The sequence below is a fragment of the Sturnira hondurensis genome, unplaced genomic scaffold (assembly GCF_014824575.4).
Source record: "Sturnira hondurensis isolate 20B ecotype Veracruz unplaced genomic scaffold, ASM1482457v3 Scaffold0008196, whole genome shotgun sequence".
NCBI lineage: Eukaryota > Metazoa > Chordata > Mammalia > Chiroptera > Phyllostomidae > Sturnira > Sturnira hondurensis.
The window spans coordinates 22,009,808-22,034,063 of NW_028080827.1; the positions used below are offsets into that span (position 1 = coordinate 22,009,808).

Consider the following 24,256-nt stretch of genomic DNA (forward strand, 5'->3'; position numbering starts at 1 on the left):
CTGTATGCCATACTTTAATGTGCATACCAGTTTTCTAATTTCTTTCCTCTTTTTTCCCTATCTTTTTTTCTTCTTTGCAAGTTGGAAGACTTTAGACTGTAGACAGCCACACTTGTTATCTCTTATATGTGGTACCTGTAGAGTCCCTATTCTTTTTTTTAAAATATATTTTATTGATTATACGATTACAGTTGTTCTATTCCCCCCTTCATTCCCCTCCACCCGCACACTCCCTCCCCCACCCTTCTCCCCCCTTAGTTTATAATCACGTGTCTCAACTTCTTTAGATTCTATATTTCCCCCACTATTCTCGCCCTCCCCCCTATTTATTTTCTACCTACCATCTATGCTATTTTTCTGTGCCTGTTCCCCCCACTAAGCTGTGGGCTTCCTGAAGGCAAAATTCATGACCCATTCACCTCTGTCCCCAATGTCATGAGGCCCTGAGAAACTGGCAATCACGTTGGTACCACATGTAACCAGCAGTTTCCCCAAGTCGGATATTCGTTCATTCATTCTCCAAACCTTTACCCTGCACGCACTTTGTGCGGGTCCAGGCTGTGCGCTGGGGCCTAGAGCCGGGCACGTGGGGGTAAGCTGTTCCTTTCTGAGGCATCTTCTCACCTCTCTCCTGGGATAGGCCTCGGAGAAGCTCTCCCGGGTCTCAGGTCTCACCCTTCCCTCTTCCATTCTCTCGGTTCACCAGACCAGCTCCTTCACCCACTCAATCTTGCCCGCCGCGAGGGCGGAGGCCTGACCCCCACCCCTTCCTGGGCCCGGCTCCCGAGGGCAGGTGCGGAGGAGGGCGCCGGGCCGGAAGGACTAGTGTCTGCGAGGGGTGCGGGGCGCAGAGCGCGCTGCCCTAGGGGATGGGGTGGCGGGATCGNGGATGTTTTGTTCTTCCTTCTGGTCCATTCCATTGATTTGAGTCCCAGTTTCCTTTCCATCACTATTGGTTTCCTGTGCATCTCCCTTCATTTCAATTAGTTTAGCCTTCATATATTCCTCTAATTTGTGACTTTGTTCCTCTAATTTGTGACTATAATCTACCAATTCTGTGAGCATCCTGATAAATAGTGTCTTAAATTGGGCTTCTGAGAGGCTGGCAATCTGTTGGTCGCTTAGAGTTATTGGCTCTGGGACTTTGAGTTCTTCTTGCACCATCGTTTGGGCTGTTCATGCCTGTTAAGTAGCAGGATCGGAGCCCTAGGTTTTCACCAGAGCAGGGCAACTCAGTTGCTGGGTTGTGACGTTGTATGTGGGGGCGGGGTCAAAGAGGGACAATGGCTTCCCGTCTGCCGCCTGCTGCCGCGACCCCCACCGGCACCGCAGCCACCACCATCACCAGGCCCACGTGCCTCACTCCACTGCACGGGAGTGTGCCACCGCTGTCAGCCCTCCACCACTGGGTTTGCCCCCTGGGGCCTGCATGGTCCGTCTCACTGCGCGCGAATGTGTGACCTTGGTCAGTCTGCCCCGCACCCCGACTAGTTCCAGGCTGCCTGCTCTCCTAGGTCTGTCCTTCCCGACCCAGCTCCGCTGCTGGCTCCACCTCTCTTACCGTTCTCGTTGAACGGTTCGTAGCTGTCGGACTTCCGTATAATTCTGTTTCCTGGTCTCTGGGTGTGTCTTAGTTCTCCAAAACTTTTGTTGTATTGCAACTTGGTTGTGGGAGAAGGCACAGTGTTTCCACCTATGCCTCCATCTTGGCGGAAGTCCTCGAGTCCCTATTCTTAACATTGGTCTTTGCAGCCAGAGTCAGCCCACTGTACAAGTTCGATACCTGGCTAAAACTTGTGAGTCAGCTAAACCATACAATTAAACCTAGTGTTGGGGTGCACTCTTTGTGGATCTCCCTCATCTTCCTTTGGTTTCAACTCCTTGTAATCAGTTTGTTCCCTAGGTAGTTAGACTCAATCACTAAGAAACTTTTTCAGATGACAGAACAATTTTTAAAAAAATAGATAAGTTAACTAATACACCTGTATATAGATCAGACTCAGAAAGTAATCTGCCTTGCCACTCATAAAGCTAGCAGGACAGACACAAATTCAAATGCAAAGTCACTAAGAAAGAATGTTTTTCCGAAGGATATGGTGCATATGTAAAGTATCACATAATGATCCCCTCTCTGAATTACTACTACTTTCTTACTGAGAAACAGCATTCCCTGAAATCACAAGCCATAGAAACCTTGCCGTATGAAATCATATTCACTAGAATAACCATTCTGTTCTTGCCTAAAAGATCTAAGTCACTGACGAGAGAGAAGCAGCTTCAATATCCAACTTAGATATGAAGCTTCAATTAAAAGCATTTCTGAATACAACATTTCAAGTTTCCAAGGAACAGGCTTCTGGGTCTATTTTTATCACACAGATTTATTGTTCACCCTTTCACACACATCCCTACTGAGCAGAAAGGAGAAAGGACCCATGGACACGGACAACTGTGTCGTGACTGCTGGGGGTGGTGGGGTATAAGGGGACTAAATGGTAACGAGGAAAAAAATACAATAACGATTAAATCAAAAAAATAAAAATAAAAATAAAAATAAGAATAAAATCTAAAAAAAAGTATGCCACCAGCACATGATTAGACATATTAATGCAACAAAGTTTCCAGAAAAAGAGTCTTAAAATATATGTGGTAATTTAGTACATAATAAAGATGGCATATTGAACTGATCAGTGAAAATACTAACTTTTTAATAAATAGTAATGAGGCAAATGAGTAGTGATTTGAAAAGAAACTGAAGTTGAGTCAATATTTTATACCTTCCACTAAATAAATTAATACTTTTATCAAAGGTTTAAATATTAAAAAAATGAAACTGTAAAAATACAGGAAGAAACAATAGGAAAATTCTTTTATAACCTTAACATCTAAAATGCCTTCCTAAACATAGCACAACACTAGAAAGTTGTACAAGATGGATAAATTAGAGTGCATTAATTGAATACTACACAGCTGCATAAAATAAAGAGAGCTTTATAATGGAATACCAAGTTTGCTACTTTTCTGTCTGGTGTTTGAAGCCCAGAGTCCACCTGGGATTATATGAGAAGACAGAATAACAACATCACCAATCTAGGGCTAACGCAGAGATAAAATCTTGAATTACTGGTTTGACTACGAAGAGACATGATGGAAACAACTGATAAAGGAATGACATTCTAACTCTTTGCTGACCCACATTTCCAATGCTGTATCCAGAAAGCTAGAAATATTTGGATTCAAGAAAACTCACACTTAAAATGTTCATCTGCTATAATTTCAATTAGCCTAGATATTTAATAAATGATCTTCTTCCTCCATTATGATTTGTAATTTTTATTCATATTTTATTTTACTGTAAACTAATACTTTAGATCTCTTTTGAAACAAACATGCATTTAAGTCAACATAGCCATACTTAAAACTTCTTTGCGAATCTATTCTTCTATATTACTATGGCTAAAATGACAAATATTGTCAATATAAAACTCTTATCTGTCAGTGGTTAATTTAATGAATAAAAATCTATTCCCCCTTTAAAATATATATTTTAGGAAACACTTGTCTTAGTGTTAAACTAACTAAAACCAACCCATGTGTCCAATAATAAGGAACTGTTTGACAATAAGATACCAATCAATAAATAGGATATAACCATCAAACATAATGGTTATAAAGTCTAGGCTAATATGTGGAAAATACATCTGAATATGGTAAACAAAATTTTATGTATAAATTCAGCCATCTAAAAATATACATGAAGAAGCATGAAAAAATTTCAGCAAAGTATCTGTGGGTTGGCACTAGGTGATGTGATTATAGGCAGTATTTACTTTCTAGTTTTTCCTCTTGTGAACTTTCTGTGATGAACATATATTACCTTTGTAATTAAAAATAAAAAACTATTTTATTGTAAACCAAAGGAATACCATGATATACAAGGAAAACAACCCTTGTTTTAGAGGTATTCTAATATGTTAAAGTATGCAGACTCAGTTGGTTTGAGATTTTATTATTCCAAAACACCACATGAATAATCAGCTCAACCCTCCCAAACCACCAATTGAAAATGTATACCAAACACATACAATTTATTTCTGAAGCTGTCCGTTCAGCTCTGACGTTCCTGTTTGTGGATCTAATGGTATGACGAATGATCGCATGGGGCTGTGGATATAAACATGATATACACAGTTAAATTTTAAAAACATTTTCAATTAGCTTACATTCAGTATTATTTGTATTAGTTTCAGAAGTACATCTTAGTGGTTAGACAATCATATACTTCACAAAGTGGTCCCCTCAATATTTCAAGTACCCATCTGGCATTATACATAGTTAATAAAATATGAAGGGGGAACAAAAAAAACCCCCTGGAATTTATTTACAAAAACTTGTGTATTTATTCTTACATGTCTAAAAAGTTGAGTCCCCTTCAAAGTACTCTCCATTCAATGTAACACACCTATTGAGACTTTTTTCCACTGCTCAAAACAGTTTTTGAATGCATTGATTTTGATGCCATTCAGTGCTTCCGCTGTTTTTTTGTTTCACCTCTCCACACTGGCAAAATGTTTCCCTTTGAGGATGTTTTTTATCCAGAGAATAAAAAAAAAAGTCGCTTGGGGGTGAGGTCAGGTGAAGGGACAGTGTGGCACAGGGGTGATGCCATTCTTGGTCGAAAACTGCTGAACAGCCCTGGCTGGTGCAGCTCAGTGGATTGAGCGCGGACCTGCGAACCACACAATCGTGGTTCGATTCCCAGTCAGAGCACATGCCTGGGTTGCAGGCCAGTTCCCGGCAGGGGACACACGAGAAGCAACCATACATGGATATTTCTCTCCCTCTCTCCTTTCCTTACCTTCTAAAGATAAATAAATAATAATCTTTAAAAAAAAACTGCTGAACACTCAGTGCAGTGTGGACAGGTGCACTTGTAAATCACGCATCATGAAATGGGGAAACATACTAAAAGAGTCTTCAAAAAAAAATAGACTGAAGCTGAACGCAGCCTCTCACAACAATACCAGCTCATACACTGATATAGATGGGTTCCTAGAACATTCACCTGGTGGGGGAAACCTATGCTACAAGAGACATATCCTCCAGAAAATATTTCTGGTTTTTCTGGGTCTTCCCTCATATAACTGACTACACACACATTCCCTATGCTGTACTTTACATCCTTGGGACAATTTTGTGACTACCAATTTAAAGTTCTTAATCCCTTCATCTTTAAAAATTTTTCTCAATGATAAAAAGGCCAAACTTTCTCTTTTTCAATTAAATATTCACTTATTTACAAACAGACTACTAATTATAAAGTGTAGGACAAAAATAAAAAAAATACAAGGCACACTAAGATACTTTAAAAGTTTGTTCACTCATTCCATATAAAATAAATATATAAAATATTAAAGAGATTCAATGAAAGACAGAGATCTTTGAAGAGCTTATAGTAGAGGAAGACAACACACAAAATAGTTATCAGATTAGAAAATAGTAAGTGTAATTCATTAAGAAAATTACTATTAACGCCCTGAGGAAGGAGAAATGACTTTCCTCAGAAGAGGTATAGAAGTTCTTCATGCAAGACCTATAATCTGATCTGGGTCCTTGATGGACAAAGTACTGGATGTGCAGCCAGCAGAAAGGGTATGAACAAAGTGAGCCAACAAATAAAGGAAACTGTGGAGTGTTAGAGGGATTGGAAACGGTTTTTAATTGGCTATAGTGAAGATTAAATGAAGAGATGACCAAGTTGGCAAGAGACTGAGGAACAGGACTCTAAAAGACACTGAGTGTCAGGCTAGGGTTCTTGATTTTATTTCTTGGCAAATGTATTCTTTGGAGATTTCACAGAGAGGGAGTGGCATCACCAGAGTCATCTTATAAGTGTGTAAGGGGGCATGGAAGGAAGAAACACTGGATACAGGGAGACTAAGTAAGAATATTACTCACTAAATGAGAAGCATACTATTTCCACTCTTTTGTATAAGTTCCTGATCCTTTTGAAACTATGCCTTCAGCTCAACCCCTGTCTACTAAATTTCTGGTGACTCCTCATTCACTGATGACTCAGACAGTGGCTCATCCACTTCAAGATCCACCATCACACCAACAGACTCCAAAAGCCCATTGTTCTGGACTTCGGTTTTCTGACCTCATCTCTAAACACCTTCTTCCAGACTTCAGTGCACTCTCTCTACTCCTCAGATCACACCCTGGACCCTGTCATCAGCTCTGATATATAAATTTGCACTACAGTCCAAATTCCTTATCCTTTTGAGCTCACTCTTACTTATTCTCATTAAACTTTTTAAATATCCATATTAGAATCTCAAGTTCATCCACTGCTTCTTCACTCTCCATTAACATTTCGCCTACCTTCACTTTTCTTCCTATCCACTTTACATCTGGTAGACTACAACTTCAAGCAATCCCTTGCCAACACGCTAAACTCCCTTTGCCTTAGTGCCCTTCACGACACTGGCATGCCAAAATGACAACCCTGGGTGAATTAAAGTAGCTACCGTGGTGTTTGCATGTGGGATACCAATGACTGCTGGTGGAAAATTACACAGTAGAACACACTGGAAATTTATCTCATCTGAGACTTCAGCTTCCTCAAAACACTTCTCGAGTCATTTAGCCCATAAATTCACCACTACATACCTTCTCCACACTCAATAAATGGCACTTTATAGTCACCTAGCTGACGAGTTAAAATCTGGAATACTCCTTTACTTACTCCCTGCCCCTCATGTCTTCACCCACTCACCAAATCTCTCCTGTGTATCTTGAATTAGTCCACTTCTCTCTAACATTTCTCTACCACCCCGGTCTAAAACATTACCATATCTATTCCAGATAACTTCAATAGACTCTTAACAGGTTTTCTGGAATGGAATCACCATTTTAAAGTCATAAAGATCTTAAAATGCACATTTGATTAAGGGACTCCCTTACCCTTTAACAGCTTCTACTGCTCTTAGACTAAAGCTTTAAATTTTCAACATGGTTTGAAACTGGCTAGTGTCTAGCTCTGTAACTTCATCTCCAACCGCTTCCTTCNCTCCTGTGTATCTTGAATTAGTCCACTTCTCTCTATCATTTCTCTACCACCCCGGTCTAAAACATTACCATATCTATTCCAGATAACTTCAATAGACTCTTAACAGGTTTTCTGGAATGGAATCACCATTCTAAAGTCATAAAGATCTTAAAATGCACATTTGATTAAGGGACTCCCTTACCCTTTAACAGCTTCTACTGCTCTTAGACTAAAGCCTTAAATTTTCAACATGGTTTGAAACTGGCTAGTGTCTAGCTCTGTAACTTCATCTCCAACCGCTTCCTTCCTTGTTTTCTGCTCTAACGAGACTAATTTATCTTTAGTTCCTCAAAATCATCGCCTTCTCTCTTATCACCAGGCTTTCAAACATACCATTATTCCCTCTGCTCAAAACACTTTTACTTGCTCTCTTCCTCTATTTCCAATCTATCTTTCAGGTTCTCAGCACACATATCAATCCTATAGTGAGTCCTTTCTTGTCCCTGTATTTTCCAGTCTGTAACAATTATCACAGTTATAGAGTGGATTTGGAGAGCCAAGCAAAATAGTACAAGGAATAAAAGAGAAGTTTTGTTATTTACATACCCAGTGAAAGACTAATTGGGGAGTTAAATAATAGCCAATTATATATTCAAAGTAAAACAATTTTAATAAATTTTTAATTTTTAAGAGATTAAAGTACGATGAATTATTACAAGTCTATAAACAATGTTTTAAGTAAAAACTATCTATGTATGGTTGATTTAGGTAATATTTTCAACTATTCATTTAACCTTCAACAAAATAGTCATAGGGTACCTATGATAAAAATATGCTATATGAAGTAATGATTCATTTTCAATGATTGGTTTTAAAGATTGTTTAACGACTATTTCTATTAAGTTCATACATAGAAATGATGGTATATTAACTAAGAGAACAGGCTCTAGAGTTAGTTTGTCTGGATTGAAGTCCTGGTTCCACTACTTACTAGTCATATGATCTTGGCCATATTACTTCTATTTTTTCTTCTTCACCTACTCATTTGTAAAATGGGAATGGCAATAATATCTATTGCAAAGGGCTATTCTGAGTATTAGATGAGTTAATATGGAAATTATTTGGCCTAATACTTGGCATACAATGCCTAACCAACGAGTGTTCATAGTTATCATGATATTTAAATGGTGTAATTTAAAACTTAAGAACTTGAAGTAGAAAATTTCCTTCAGTAAATAACAACACAAGGTTTAGTTTTATAGTCTTGCCAAAAATGAATACAGAGATACAAAAAAGAAATAAAGGCATAAAGAGAAATGAAGAGACAGATTCCAGGAAACACAAAAATAAAAAGGAATCAAAGAAGTGGATAAGACTGGTGAAAAAAATATAATAGTTATATACAGGCATAAAAAGGTACACACCAATGGGCAGGAAGTCCTTCATTCTGATTTACTTGTTATATTATTAAATATATTGAAAATAATTCAATATTTTCAGTGACAATATTTTTGAAGAAAGCATACTCATAGTTATAAATAGCCCTACATGTAATTATGTAAGAAATAATAATTCTGAACCAGTACTGGAAAGGACAAATGTTCTATGGGAACCTCAACTCAATTTTTTTTAAATCATTTGTATTCTGTTAATGACCTGTGTAATAAAAAAGCTACAAAGCTCTGGAAAGAACTAAGATAAAGAAATGATTTGTATAATATGTATGCATATTATACAATTTTGAAAAGAATTTCAACTGGTAATTGTATTAAAGATAAGTTTACAGGACTAATTAATATTTGTAGCTAAATCTATTTTAATTAATCTAAAAGAAAGAATTAGAAAACAAACTGTAAGGCCATGTTAAACATTTATTTTCAAATATTAAGACTGCAAATACCTCAAAGTCATAATCATCTTCTTCGGTGTCATGTGCATGGTTATCTGGATTGTTCACTTTGTCCAAAAGTTCAACTGCGAGGGCCCTAGACAGACCTGGCTGCCCTACAAACGTATGCTAAATAAAAACAAAACAAAACAAACCAACATCCTGAGTATGCCTTCGCATCTATGGCTTACAGAAATGTTACTTGTATTTTTCCATTCAGTAAATATCAGAAACAAACATATGGAAGCCTACTAATACAAATAAATCACAGAATATATCAGCAAAATGTTAATCAGAGAATCCAAATTATGTATTATAAAACTAAAGAACCTCTGTGGGGTTAAGTTTATAACATGAATATACTGGGTGTAGAATCAAAACCTTGGCTATAGCAATGACATTTATTACTCTTATCATTATACTGATAAAAATTATGTTAATATACAAAGTCATACAATCAAAATCAGACATTTAAATAAAGTTTTTTAGGTTGCTATAATCATTGCTCTTTTGTATTATAAAAGTATTTAGCCAACACATATACACACAGAGCATTATATAAATTTATAGAAGAAGCCAAGAAAAGCAATTAATTTTAGATGACAGTTACATTTTTAACAGTTTTTTCTAAGGCAGGGTTTGGCAAACTACATACAGCCCATAGGTAAAATCTGGTGCACTGCCTCTTTTTGTAAATAAAATTTGTTTGGGTAGTAAAGCCATATCCATTTGTATGCATTGCCTGTGGCTGCTTTTGTGTTTAAAGGGCAAAGCTGAGTAGTTGTTACAAAGGTTATATGGCCCACAAAGCCTAAAATTTACTATCGGGCTCTTTATAGAAAGTTTGCTGACCCCTGCTGTAAGAGATCACTAACATTTTTATATTAAAAGCCTAAATACTTTTGTTCTAATGATATGCCTAATTAAGGTATAGCTATAGAAAATTCTTCTATAATTTCAATGACTTACAGTCAGAAGTCTTTCAGCAGTTGGTCTTTTTTTAGGGTTTTTGGTTAGTGCTATTTTGACAAAATTATGGAATGTTGATGACCTTCAAATAAAGAGAGACATGTACAAAAATAAGTATTTCACTAATATTAGTTTTTGGTGCTTCTAAATAAACTTAACTTACAAATAGCTAAAAAGTCTAAGACACATGAGGTTTTTTTTTCCTTTAGGTCTCTTAGCTCTCTATATACCAAAAACTAAATCCAAAGCTCAGTGTATTCCTTGAAAACGTGTACCCATTTCATCTCTTAAGTAAAATGCAATTAGTTAAGAAACTAGTAATATATGAGCTCTGAAAAAATACACTAAAAAGTAGAAATGCATAGTTGTATCATTTACAGGATGCATAATCTTGTGTTTCAGGAATTCTAAGTAATCAAAATGAATGCCTTTTCTCAATGCCTAATTTATACAGAATGCAAACATTTCGCTACACCAAAAGAGATGAATGGCATGGAGATGGTGTGGAAATGTAAAAGACTATTTAAAGTCCTTAAAGGTCACTGAATTTGTTAGAAAACAAGGGCAAGGAAGAAGGAGTGATTTTAGCCACTAGAAGAGTTTTCCTGCCCCCGGCATTAATAAAGTGGGGAAAATAAAAAGATATAACTTAAAGGAATCATGTTTGGATTATTAATTAAAAGCCAAAATTCCACTGGAGAAAGGACTGAGTAAGAACCAAAGAGAATAATCTTAGTCATGAGCAATGACAGGAAACACACAGCAGTTCTCTTCAGAGAAATCACATCACTGCATTACATTTGGTGACTTGTGGAGAAGACAACACAGGGTCATAAAGTGCCTGAGACTAGCAAAGGTACTCCAAAGGTACACCAAGGGTATGACTTCTCTGGATTCTGATTGTGAATTCAGTGGTTACAGCTAATAGTCACTCATTCAGGAATGGATATTCAGTCTTTCCTGCCAAAAAGCCCTCCAGTATCAGTTGCTTAAAAACTTAGGGTAACAAGGAACAGGAAGAAGCCCATGTCAATACCAAGGAATACAGGTAGCAGAATATAAACTCTTTTACTTCCGCAGTGTGATCTGCCTTTCATGCCTAGCATCATTCCCAGAATGGCCTGGCTCCTAAGTAATACTATGCACAGAAGGGAACAAAATGGTAATGGAAGAAAATACAATACAGATTATATTTAAAAAATTACACAGTAGTTTAGAACCTGTTTTGGGAACAGGCCTCTTAGAATCTGAAATAAGATATAAACTATCTCACCAGAAAAAGGAATATACATATGTACAGAATATTGGGGGCCCATCAACCCTCAAAGAGATCCATGAAATCTAGATGAAAAATTACTGAATTTAAAAACTTGGAAGCTTATTCGCAATTTTTTTTAAAAATTAAATGAGTGGGAAAACATCACCAAAAAACCACTTTTCAATTTTTATCATTCAATTGAAAACATCCGTATGAACCATGAGAATATTCAAACTGCTTTACTTTGTACAAGAAAGAAGAGATTAAAATAAAAATCAAGTAAAACCTTTTTAAATATTAGGGAAGGAAGGTAGATTAATTTTAAGTGTCATGGTATTTGGAAACCTTTTCATATTATCTTCCACAACAGTCACCATTGTAATCAATGAAAGAAAAGTATAGGGCAAACATATGAAATCTACAAAACCTTAATGTTTTTATTTCAAATCCTTCCTCACCACACCTTTTACCCAAGCTGGCAGAGACATAAGAATATGATCAGAGTGTTTTAAGGGAGTAACACATTATAAAGAAACTGACCAGAAAAAGCTAGATCCTCGCCCTGGCTCTGCAGGTAAATTAATGTGTAACTTCAGGTGAAGCAGTTGTTTAAAGGCTCTGGGCTTCAGTTTCACCTTCTATAAAATAAGAGAACTAGCCCTGGCTGATGTAGCTCAGTGGATTGAGCTCGGGCCTGCGAACCACATGATCGAGGTTTGATTCCCAGTCAGGGCACATGCCTGGGTTGCAGGCCAGTTCCCCGCAGGGGACTAACAAGGGGCAACCACACATTGATATTTCTCTCCTCTCCTTCCCTTCCTCTCTAAAGATAAATAAATAAAATCTTTTAAAAAAAGACTCTGTAAAAAAAAAAATAAAATAAAATAAGAGAACTAAACCTGTATCCCTTTCCAATTGTAAAACTGTACAAATCTATATATTATTTAACTTACCATTTTGTTTTGTCCTTCAGTTTTGGGGGCTGAAAATTACTTTTTGACATTAAGAAGAGGGCCCTGAAATAAAAACTTCAGTTAAAGAGCAACACCAAAATATTTTTATTACTACATCTAACAATCAGAATGAGTATTCTGAAATAAATTTATATAAGATTACTACATATATAGGCAATGATGAAAACTGGTATAAAATATGGAGATAAATTTTTTTTATATTTTGGAAAACCTATGAAAAACTTCTCCTGGCTAGAGAGAGGATCTTTGAATTTCAAACAAGTTCTAGTTCATGCAACAAAGCTATCAAATGTTAGAGAAGGGTTTTGTTATGATACTGTTATATATATAGCTAGTATTATAGCTTAAGTAAAATTCTATATAGTTGTCTATCATTCTGCATATAGGTTGTACATTTAACTGAAGATTTGCCTCCACAATGAGTCTAGGTGTATAGGAAAATCATATTCACTTCATAGTCTGTTTTCCTTTTTGGACAATAACTTTCCACACTCTCTCATGAATAATACAGAAGTCAACCTACAAGAGGACTTTCTCTAGGAATCTACCTTTAATCCATTTACTATGGACTTTAGGCGCAGAAGAATGGCGGGTTTAAGAAGGAAGTTCTAAAATACTCTTATTTCACTATTTTCTATAAAACCCTTCAAGGTTTCTAAGCAAACTCCTTAGTCTTTTTTTTAATACCAAAGATATTTTCTCCTTTTAAAAATTAAATGATTCATATACAAAGGAAAATTCAAAAAGAAATAAAGGTCTATATTCCTACAATCCTAAAACATTATTTCCAATTTTCTGGTCTTCTTTTTAGTCTTTATTTTAATAACCAGTTACTACATCATTGTAGTAGGTAGTATTATGTCTGCCTTTTTTAAAACTAAAAATCAATTTTCCATGTTGCTTTCGTTTATATTATGTACAATAGTTGTGTTTACCTGCTAAATAATCTGCTTAACAATTCACCAACTATTAGACATTTAGATTTTTCCCGTTATCCTGAAATGGATAATTCTTAATTTTTTTGTAAATCATTCCCTAAGTATAATTTTCTAAGTAGTGAAGTCACTGAAACATTTGGATGGCCAATAACAAATAATGCATAAATTATTTTCATAGGAATCTATACATATTGGCATTCCACCTAAATGTGGGTATCTCTTAACTTGCATAATTTCAGTTACTCGTGAGGTCAGTGTTCCATGTTCTTTAGTATCTGATACTTGCTCATAAACAACCTATATTTTGCCTATAAAGTCTATGAATGAGTTCCTTATGCAATATATATCATCGTCTACCATATTAGAAGAACAAGCTCCCCATTCTGTTGATTTTCTTTTTTAAAAGTTTAAATTTTAGCCCAATTTATCTTTTCCTTCAAAATACTAAAAACCCTTTAGAAGTCGCTCAATTTTTTTCTGAGAGACAATCTATCCTAAAATGCAAATAATAATTACATAAAGCATAACTACCTCTTTATTCCTAGAAAGAGGTAAAAAAAAGTAAAAGAAACTGGAAAAAAACCACCATAATTAAAGAATAAATAATCTAATCCATATTCCATCCTTTGTTTATAATTCTACTTAAAACCAAAAAAAAAAAAAAAAAAAAGAAACAAGTTCAATTGATGGAAGAATCAAAGTAAAGACTTAAAAAGACTTCAGACAGTATAGACTTCTGGCTTCTGGCTCCCAATTGTTTTAGAATAGCAATACAATAATTAGTTGAGATTATCCTTAAGTCCCTTTACTATTTTACCACACTTGATAATGAGCTTGGAATGCCTAAGTCTTGGTACCTCACTCTCCAATAAGACCTAGTAATAGCTGCATAACTGTAAACACTGAGAATACCTCATTGGATGAAGATCGAACATAGGTGGCTGAAGTTCTCCAAGTTCAATCGCTGTTATTCCTACTGCCCAGATGTCGCAGAGTTGGTTGTAGCCGCCGTTCTTTTCGACTGCTGCAACTTCTGGGGCCATCCTAGAAGGAATCAGTGAATGTATCATTTTTACTTCTTAGAAAAAATATAAAATCTGCTACTTTTGTTGTATTTACTAGACTTCTTGGAGGAAAGACAGCTGAGAGGCATTTGCTGAGAAAGAAATTTTACTAAAAAAGACTTATAAAGACCTCATACATACAGTGACACACACTCTTTACATTTATTTAAAAATCTTAAATCTTCTCTGAACACTAGTGCTCTGAGGAAAAATCAAGCTGTCTTAATTAGTTTCTGCTGTGAGGATCTTGTTACATAATATGTGAAAAGAACACCTAAGTCCCCACGCAGGTCAGAGATATGACCAGTGAGTCTGCCATGGGTGAGGTACGGGCGAGTGTGGGCCGCTCTTCAGACAGAATAGAACTTAAGATAAACACGGAAGACACATATACCAAGTAGATAGCTAATAACTAGCATCTAGAATAGTGAGGGAACAAAAAAAGTGATAATTTTGACTACGAAGTGTTCAAAGGGGAGGACAGTCATAGGAAAGAGATTGAGAAGGGAAATAGGCATGTGATGAATGGAATTTTATAGGTAGCCTAACTCACCTATGTTTTCTTTCAACTTTATTTAAATGATATTTATTGGGGCTTTTCTTCTGTTCAAAGTGGTATGTGTTGCCCTGGCTGGTGTGGCTCAGTGGATTGAGCACTGGCCTGAGAACTGAAAGGTCACTGGTTCAATTACCAGTCAGGGCACATGCCTGGCTTGCAGGCAGGATCCCTACTCACAGTCGTGTGAGAGGCGACCCATTGATGTTTCTCTATCTTTTTCCATCCCTTCCCCTATCTCTAAAAATAAATATTCTTTTTAAAAAGTGGTATCTGTTGACTGAAGGGAATTTGGAATACGTGAAAAAATATGGAAGAAAACAAGTTAAAGATTATCCCACTTAAATAGAACCACTGTTTCACATATTTCACCCACAAATTTAAAACATACATGTCTTCTATAAAAATGATATTACATTGCATATGCTATTTTTAATCTTCTTTTATTATAATCATGTCAAAACCCTATCCACTGACCATTCATCTTTACAACAGGATTTTTAAGATGAGCGATTTATTCCATTGATTTGAATGAATGTACACAATTTCCTTAACTAACTTTCCATATGCATACACTCCCTCTATTTTTCATAATTAAAGTATTTGATAAAGCTCTTCATATATAAATCTGTGTGTCTCTGATAAATTAGTACAAGCAGAACTGAGACTAGAACATAAACATTACTTAAGGTTTTTGAAAAAACATTATTGCCAAATTATCTTTCAAAACTCTTCGACCAATTTCTACTTTCACTGTCAAATACTTAGTTATAGTCACAGGTATTATCTAGAATTCCAAATGTTTTCCTGGAAACAGAATGTCATTGTTTATTTAATTTGCATTTTTGGCCATCACTGGGGGAAAGTTTTCATATTTCATCATATTTTATATGCATTATTTTAATAACTGTTTCTAAGGAACATTGTTTTTATTGATTTAAACATTAAAACCTACATTGCCATGCATATTTTAGCTACCACTTCCTGGTCTGTAACCTGCCTTTCCCTTTTAAGTTGGTGAACATATAATAGCTTTAAATTTTTGTGTTGTTGAATCTACTAAATTTTCCCTTCTTTATTTCATCCTCTTATTCCAAAAAAGACTTATTCAACTTTTAAAGCAGATAGTCACTGATACTTCTTTCGGTTTTACTTTTATAACTGACTATTTCCATATACACTTTATTTTGATACTGTTATGAGGTATAGAGTTACTTAAATTTCTTTCCAAATAATAAAGAATTCAACCTTTCAACAAAGTTTAAATGGGACCGTTTATAATATTCACTAAATGATTTTACATATTGAAATATACTACTAGGCTTTCTACTATATTTCAATGATCTGTCTTCATTAATAAAAACAGTGTTTTAGGAAAATTATTTTGTCAGTAATTGGAAGGATGCATCAAGAGGAGGGTGGCTAGTGAAGATGAATAGCAGGGTAGGATGCATGAGTTTTAACAACCAGAAAGCAAAGTTCTAGATTAAAGTAGAAGCAATATCAAAAGAAAGGGTAACACAATGACAAAAGACTATGTAATATGAGTCTTCTTTTGAAAATCTCATACCAATGAGAAGTCTCAACACAAGATCCCTGAGATGACAGAAAGTATTAGCACTTTAATATAGGAAACCCTGGACAATAAAAATGAGTATCAAAGTTTCCCAACCCAATTAGAACTATGATAGTATCAAGGCACATGCAAACCTTCACGATTTGTAAAGAAATAAAAATGCACAAAATTCAATCACAATTATGTCTTACCAATAAGGGGTGCCAATGAAAGATTTTCTCTTTGCAATGGTAGCTGTTATTTTTGCAGCTACACCAAAGTCAGCTGGTGGGGAAAAAATAGAACAGGAAATTTTAGTTCTTTTCAGTGAAAGCACTCACATTTCTAAGTATCACCCTTAGGTATGGCATTACTAATAATCCAGATAGTAATACTAGGGAAGTATATAAAAATTGAATACCTAAATCCCTACTTGCTTGGTTTATAACACACTCAATTAAAGAAAATAATATTAGCACTTTACTAGAGTAAAAACATACTTTATTAAGAACAAAGTTAATACAAATATTTTTATTACAAGCACATTAAAGTTAATTTGGAAAAAAAAGCAAAAAACAACAACAAAGCCCACCCACTTGAATTCCTTTTATTCTAATACAACCAGGTTAGTACATATTTTTGTGCTATTATTTTTTTAAAGATTTTATTTATTTATTTATCTTTTAGAGGGGAAGGAGAGAGGGAGAGAAACATCAATGTATGGTTGCCTTTCATGCGTCCCCTGCTGGAAGTTGGCCTGCAGGGAACCAGCCTGCAACCCAGGCATGTGCCCTGACTGGGAATTGAACCCCCGATCCTCTGGTTCGCAGGCCCGCGCTCAATCCACTGAGCTACGCCAGCCAGGGCCTTTTGTGCTATTATTTAAAAGGGTGGTTTTTTTTTAGTGCATCCCGGTGGAAAGAATGGAGGTGGGTGTCGGCCCAGCAAAATGTTCTTTTTTCTATGTATAAACTTTTTATTGTTGCTAAACTTGGTTGCAAAAAACTAAATACATGTGTAGTTCATTCTGTCACTTAACAGACCAGGGGATTTTACTCTTACTCTTCTTAACTATTAATTTTGATGACTGAATAATGTTCCTTAAGTGGATTTATCACAACTTAATAGTTTTTCTAAAGCTAGAACTATATTCTAATTTTCCTATTATATATAAACATTATGATTAATACATCTATAAATATGGATTTTTTTTAATCTTTAGGATTGATTTCCTTAAACTGAGTCTCTAAAAGTAAAATTACTGGGTCAAAAAATGAACATTACTGTGGCTCCTGATATGACTATTACACTTGTATAGTGTTAAATTTAAGTTTTATTAAAATTTGGAAAAAGATTAAAAACTTGAAATAACATACCTAATTTCACATCACCATGATCAGTCAATAAAATATTTGCACCCTAAGACAAAAATACAAACACTAATTAGCATCATAAAATTTCTTCCAATGATATTATCAATTTAAACATACTAAATAAACTTACTTTGATATCTCTATGCATTTTGCCTTTAGTATGCAAATAGGCAAGACCCTAAAGTTAAAAAGAAAAAAAAGGTAGCATTAGCAAAACTAGAAATTGGACACCTAATTTTTGTATTAGAATTCTTATTGAATAAGAAACACATAAATATCTGTTTTGTGGAGGGGACCCCTATATGAGTTTCTTTTTACTAGTCAATGTGTACAATATTGTAAGATTTCAAATTCATTTTCTGATAAAAATTAGGAATATTTTACTATAACACCATCACCACAATGAATAAAATGAACATATCCACTGCTCTCAAAAGTTCTCCCCACACACAAACACTAATCTTCCTTCTTTTTCATTATACAGAATTCACATATACAGGCTAAGTAACAATACAACCAATCTCTACGTATCCATCACCTACACTTAGCAACTGAACTCATGGCCAATTTTGTTTCATCTTCACTCATCACATACTTCCCCTCTACCACCATATTATTTTTAAGTCCCATATTGAATATAATTTCATTCACTAAGGTAGCGACTTTTTAAAAAACACATAATGACAATATTATTATACCTCATAATTAACAATTCTTTAATATGATCAAATATCCAGTGTTCACGATTGTTTAAAATGGGACCCAAACAAAGTTTGTATACTGCAGTATGTGGACATGAGTCCTACTCCTCTTTTAATTTATAGGATCCTCTGCCATTTTATTACTTTTTCCTTGTAAGTTTTTGTAAAAAAAAGTGCTGTTATCCTGTACAGTCAGTCTCCCAGTATTTGAATTTTGCCAGTTACATCCAACTGATGTTGTTATACATGTTCCTCTGACCCTCTGTATTATCAGTAAATGAGCACTTATATCTAAGTTCTTGATGAAATTCAAGATTACATTATTTTGGAAAAGTTACTTTGTGGTGGTGCTGTATCAGAGTCCAATTAGGAGAGACTATAAAAACATTTTGAACTATAGAACTAAAAAGGAACAAAGAGCACTAAAGAATTAGAGTAACAGCAACAAAGAAAGCTGCTAACAAAACTCTGGGACACAGGGGAGCAAGGGAGAAAAGACACTGGAATTATTAATTCTTCGAAGCCTGGAAACAGAGTCCCATGGAACTGAAACTCAGACTGCTGAGGATGCACTGCTCCGTTGTTGCTGATGTCCATTAGAAATTACACATCTGGCGGTCTCTTAGTGGTATTAACAGCCATTGATGCTGATCTACTTTCTGTAACTATAGATTACTTCTGAATTTTCTAGAGTTTTACATAAAAGAAATCACACAGTGCATTCTTTTTTTGTCTGGATATTTCACAATGATTAATGTGACAGTCCTTGTCAATATGTGTATCAACAGTTCATGCTTTGTTATTACATGCCAAAATTTGTTTATCCATTCACCTGCTGACACACATTTGGGTTGTTTCCAGTTTTTGGCTATTACAAATAAAGGTGCTATGAAGATTCAAGCACAGTCATATGATTTTTCCCACTTGGGTAAATACCTAGCAGTATAACAGCTGGATCATATGATGGTACAAGTTAAACTTCTAGTGACCATCAAACTGTTTTCCAAAGCCACTGTACTGTTTTACATTGAAACCACCAGTGTATGAGAATTCCTGTTAATCCACATCCTCACCAACCTTCCTAATGTCAGTCTTTTTGATTATAACCATTCTAATTGCATAGTGGTATCACACTGTGGTTTTACTACACACGTTTCTAATACTAATGATGATGAGCATCTTTTCCATCCATATGTCTTGTTTGATGAGGTGTCTGGTTAAATCTTTTGTCCCATTTGCTTAATGGGTTGCTGTTGTCTTATTATCACGTTTTGACAGTTCTGTATATACTGTAAATACAAGCCCTTGACCAGATATATTATTTGCAAATTTCTTCTTTTAGTCTGCAGGTTGTCCATTTAGTCTCTTAACAGTGCTTCTTGAAGAGGAGAGTTTTTAGTGTTGACAAAGTCTAATTTACCAAGTTTTTCTTTTATGTGTTGTGCTTCTTTTGTTATGTCGGAAAAGGTTTTGCTTAACTCAAGATTGCAAATTTTTGCCTATGTTCTCTTCCAGAATTTCTAGTTTTAAGTTTTACATTTAGGTTTTATGAGATTTTTTTATATACGGTGTGAAGTGAGGCAGGAAGTTCAGTTGCTTGCCTATGGACATCCGATTATTTCAGTACTACGTCCTGAAAAGCCTGTTCTTTCCCCACTGAATTATTTTTTACACCTTTGTCAAAATCACTTGTCTGTATATGGACTTATTTCTGGTCTTTCTATTCTATTCCACTGAACTACTTATCTCCCCTTTATGCCAGTGCCACTGTGATTTGATTAGTATAGTTTTATAAGTTTTCAAATTGCTACTGTAGACTCCAAATTTTGTTCTTTTTGTTTGACTATTCCAGGTCCTTTCTATTTTCACAGAAATTTTAGAATCAGCTTTGTCAATTTCTGTAGAACAAGAGAGCTTTCTTGATTCAAACTCCATTGAATCTATATGTCAGTTTGGGAAGATCTACCACCCTACTGTACTGAGTTTTCTGATCTATGAATACATCCTAGTCCCCCATTTTTCTAGGTCTTCTTTAATTTCTTTCAGCAGTTTTATAGTTTTCAGTACACAGGTGTTTATGCATCTTTTGTGATACATGACTATCCCTAAGAATGTCCTATTTTTATTATTGTAAGATGTATTTCTTATTTTAATTTCTGAATGTCTGGTGCTAGTGTATAAATATCCAATTGATTTTGTATATTGATCTTGAATCCTGCAATCTTTCTAGCTATACTTACTAGCTCTAGTAGCTACTTTGTAGATTCTTCTCTATTTTCTAGACAGGTAATTGTGTAGATTGTGAATAAGGACTGTTCATTTCTTACTTTCTAATATGGATGCATTTTATTTCATCGTTTTTTTTTCTTTTGCAATAGCCAAAATCTCTAGCACAATGTTGAAAAGAAGTGGTGAGAGCAGACACCTGGCTTTGTTTGATGGACCTTGGTGGGGAAGCATCTAGTCTTTCCTATTGATGACTCAGCTGTGGGTTTTTCATAGGTGCTCTTAGTGAGACTAAACAATTTCTGTTCTATTTCCAGTATGCTAAGAATTTTTATCATAAATGTGAGATTTTGCTAAATGCTTTTTCTTTAGATGATCATGTGGTTTTCATTTGCTAATGTGGACAATTACCTGAAATAATTTTTCAATTTTAAAACAATACTGCATTCTAGGATAATGCCCTCCCCACCTTGTTCATGAAGTATTATTTTTTTAATATAATGTTGGATTACCTTTGTTAGCTGTTAATTTCCTTTTGTGTTTATGAAGGATACTGGTCTGTAATTTTGTTCTCTTATAACCTGAGACTGGCTTCAGATCAGTGCTGGCCCCTAAAATGATCTGGGAGGTATTCTCTAGTCTTCAGTTTTCTAGAAGAGTTTATGTAGAATTGGCATTATTTCTTTCTTAAATGTTTGCTAGAACTTATCTATGATGTTATCTAGCTTGAAGATTTAGCTGTGGGAATATATATATACCACTGAGATGATTTCTAATTGAGTGAGCTTTGGCAGTTCATGTCTCTCGAGGAGACTGTCTATTTTACCTAAGTTGTAGGCTTTTTTAAAAGGCTTTATTTATTTTTTAGAGAAGGAGGAGGGAGAGATAAAGAGAAGGAGAGAAACATCTATCTGCTGCCTCTAATATGTGCCCCAACTGGGGGACCACATGGTAAGCCAGGCATGTGCCCTAACTGGGAATCGAACCAGCCATCTTTTGCTTTGCCAAGACCAGGCCCAATCAATTCAGCCTCCCCATCAGGGCTAAGTTGTAGGCTTTATTAGCATAAGTTGTTCTTAAAATTCCTTGGGTACTAATTATCCTTGTTATCCTCTTAATATTTGTAGATTATATCATAATACTCTAGTAATTTATGTCTTCTTTTACTTTTCTTGATCAATCTGGCCAGAGGTTTATTAATTTTATTAATCTCAAAAATCATATTTTTGTTTCATCGATTTTTTCTGCTTTCTATTTAATTGATTTCCACTTACTATTTTCTTTCTCTAATACTTTGTGTTTAACTTGCTCATTTTTATATAGTTTCTTAAGGTAGAAATTGAGGATATTAATATCAAACCTTTCTTTCTAAAAGAGGTTAAACCCCTCTTTAGTGTTATAAATTTCCCCCTAAGTATTGCCTTAGCAGCATCCCAAATTTTGATGCGTTGTGTTTTCATTTCATTTGGTTCGAAATAGTTTTAGTTTCTCTTTTGACTTCTTCTTTGACCCATAGGTTACTTTTCAGTGCTTTAACTTCCACATTTTTGAAGGTTTTCCAAAAATATTTGTTAATTTCTAATTTAATTACATGTGATCAGAGAATATTATTTTGTATTACTTAAATCCTTTTAAATGTAGTGGGACATATTTTATGGTCCAAATATGGTTTTTGTTGGTAAATCCTCCGTGGACACTTGAAAAGCACATGTATTCCACTGTTATTAGAGTAAAATGTCAGTAATTGGTTGATTGTGTTGCTCAAGTCTTCTATACTCTTACTGACTTTCTGCCTATTTGTTCTGCGAAAGTATTGGAAGAGCGGTATTGAACTGTGCATTAATCTATTTCTCCTTGCAGCTCTACTGGTTTTTGATCACTTATTTTGAAGTTGTGTTTTATCAGGAGCATAAACATTTAGGGTTGTTATGTCTTTTGATGAAATGACCTTCTTTGCTAATAGTCTTTGCTGTAAAGTCTACTTTGTCTGATATTAATATGGTCACTCTGGCTCTGTTTTGAATAGTTAGTATGGTATATCTATTTCTTTTCTTTTACTTTCAATTTATTTGTCTTTATAAAAAAGTATTTTCTTATAGGCAGTATCTAGTTGGATTTTGCTTTCTTTCATTCTGACAATCTCTGTCCTTTTTTCTTTTCAAAAAATTATTTAACAAAATTTTATATATTTAAGGTGTATAACATGAGTTGATATACATATGCAATGAAATTATTACTTAAAGTAGTTAACATATCATCTCCTCACATACTTGCTATGTTTTTTTGTATTGAGAGCACCTGAAATCTATTCTCAACATATTTTTACTATTTAATACAGTATTATTAACTATTGTCATCATGTTATATACATTAGTAATCAGTCAATCTACATGACTTCAATTTCATGCTCTCCAACAATATCTCTCCATTTCTCTCCCTTGCCTTCACCCAGTCCCTGGTAATACCATTCTAATTTCAGCATGTGTGAGTTCAACTAGATTCTACAGAGAATGTAGCATTTGTCTTTTTGTGCCTGGCTTATTTCACTTAGCGGAATGTCCCCCAGATTTAACTGTGTTGGCACAAATGACAGGATTCCCTTTTTTATTGCTGAGTAACATATTCCATTACATGTGTGCATGCCCATTTGTGTGCATCACACCTCCTTTACCATTTGTCTGCTGGCAGACACCAGATGTGGAAGTTTGGGAGCATAACAGAATTTTAAAACTGGAACTAATCTTGGAAGCCATCCTTTCCAAAGAGTCATTTTATCCTTGGGGAACTAAAAATGTAGAAGACATTATGGTCATATGCCAGGGCCAGAATGCAAACCCAGCTTTTTGTATCCGTTCTGTCCTCTGTCCATTACTTACACAAGCAATGAATTTTGGAAATTAAAATGTAAAAAAAATTAATGTCAATAATTCTCTGCTATGAGTGTATGATTAGCTTTATATTTCATGTGGATACAAAGAAACTTCTATGTTATGTGAATATTAAGAAAGTATCTATAAAAATAAACGATATATACTCGGGTATGTGTGTATACATATGTGTGAATATATATATATATATATATGGGAGAGAAACTTCAATATATCTAACAATAGAATGACATGGTATATCTTTTAAAGCATGCAGAAACCAACTCTTTTCAAAATGACTAAAGCTTTTGCTGAAATCAGGTCAATCTTCCAGTTTCTAAAATATGAGAGAATATATAGAACATGAAGTTCACTTCTGAACAAACTACATAATCTAGGAAATGTAGGGAGAGAAACATCAATGAACAATTATCTGACTTCTGACCAAAATGGAGGTGTAGGTGGAAACACTGTACCTCCTTGCACAACCAACTTTAAAGACAACAAAGTTTTAGTAACAAAAATGCAACCAAAACACAGAAAATTGAATTGTACAGAAATCTGACAACAACAAACCATTCAGCCAGGCTGGCAAAGTGGGGTCACGCAGGAAAAAGCAGCCAAATCGACCCAGGCGCACAGGCGGCGGCCGGCAGATCCCAGACGTGGGGTGGCAATGGGTGGACCCAATAGGGGTGCAAGGCAGCTAGCTGACCGTGGTCACATTCACATGCAGATAAACTAGGCAAAGGAGTGAGCAGTGAGACAGACTGCACAAAGCAGGGCCCCAGCGATGGAAATTAAGCCTAAAAGCACCAATTAGAAAAACTTTCAGG

The 24,256-nt window shown here is 35.1% G+C and overlaps 1 protein-coding gene across 3 annotated transcripts in view; it reads right to left on the minus strand.

The window, feature by feature from the left end:
• Positions 1 to 24,256, minus strand: part of MAP4K5 (mitogen-activated protein kinase kinase kinase kinase 5) — a 105,106-nt gene that overhangs the window by 39,547 nt on the left and 41,303 nt on the right. For all 3 annotated transcript variants that reach the window (XM_037054264.1, XM_037054265.1, XM_037054266.1), the window contains exons 7-14: positions 17,757 to 17,804; positions 17,630 to 17,672; positions 16,466 to 16,538; positions 13,991 to 14,122; positions 12,120 to 12,182; positions 9,909 to 9,990; positions 8,952 to 9,068; positions 4,086 to 4,164 (exon numbers count right to left, since the gene is read on the minus strand). In XM_037054264.1, the coding sequence (XP_036910159.1) occupies positions 4,086 to 4,164; positions 8,952 to 9,068; positions 9,909 to 9,990; positions 12,120 to 12,182; positions 13,991 to 14,122; positions 16,466 to 16,538; positions 17,630 to 17,672; positions 17,757 to 17,804 (637 nt within the window). The remainder of the gene's footprint in view (positions 1 to 4,085; positions 4,165 to 8,951; positions 9,069 to 9,908; positions 9,991 to 12,119; positions 12,183 to 13,990; positions 14,123 to 16,465; positions 16,539 to 17,629; positions 17,673 to 17,756; positions 17,805 to 24,256) is intronic.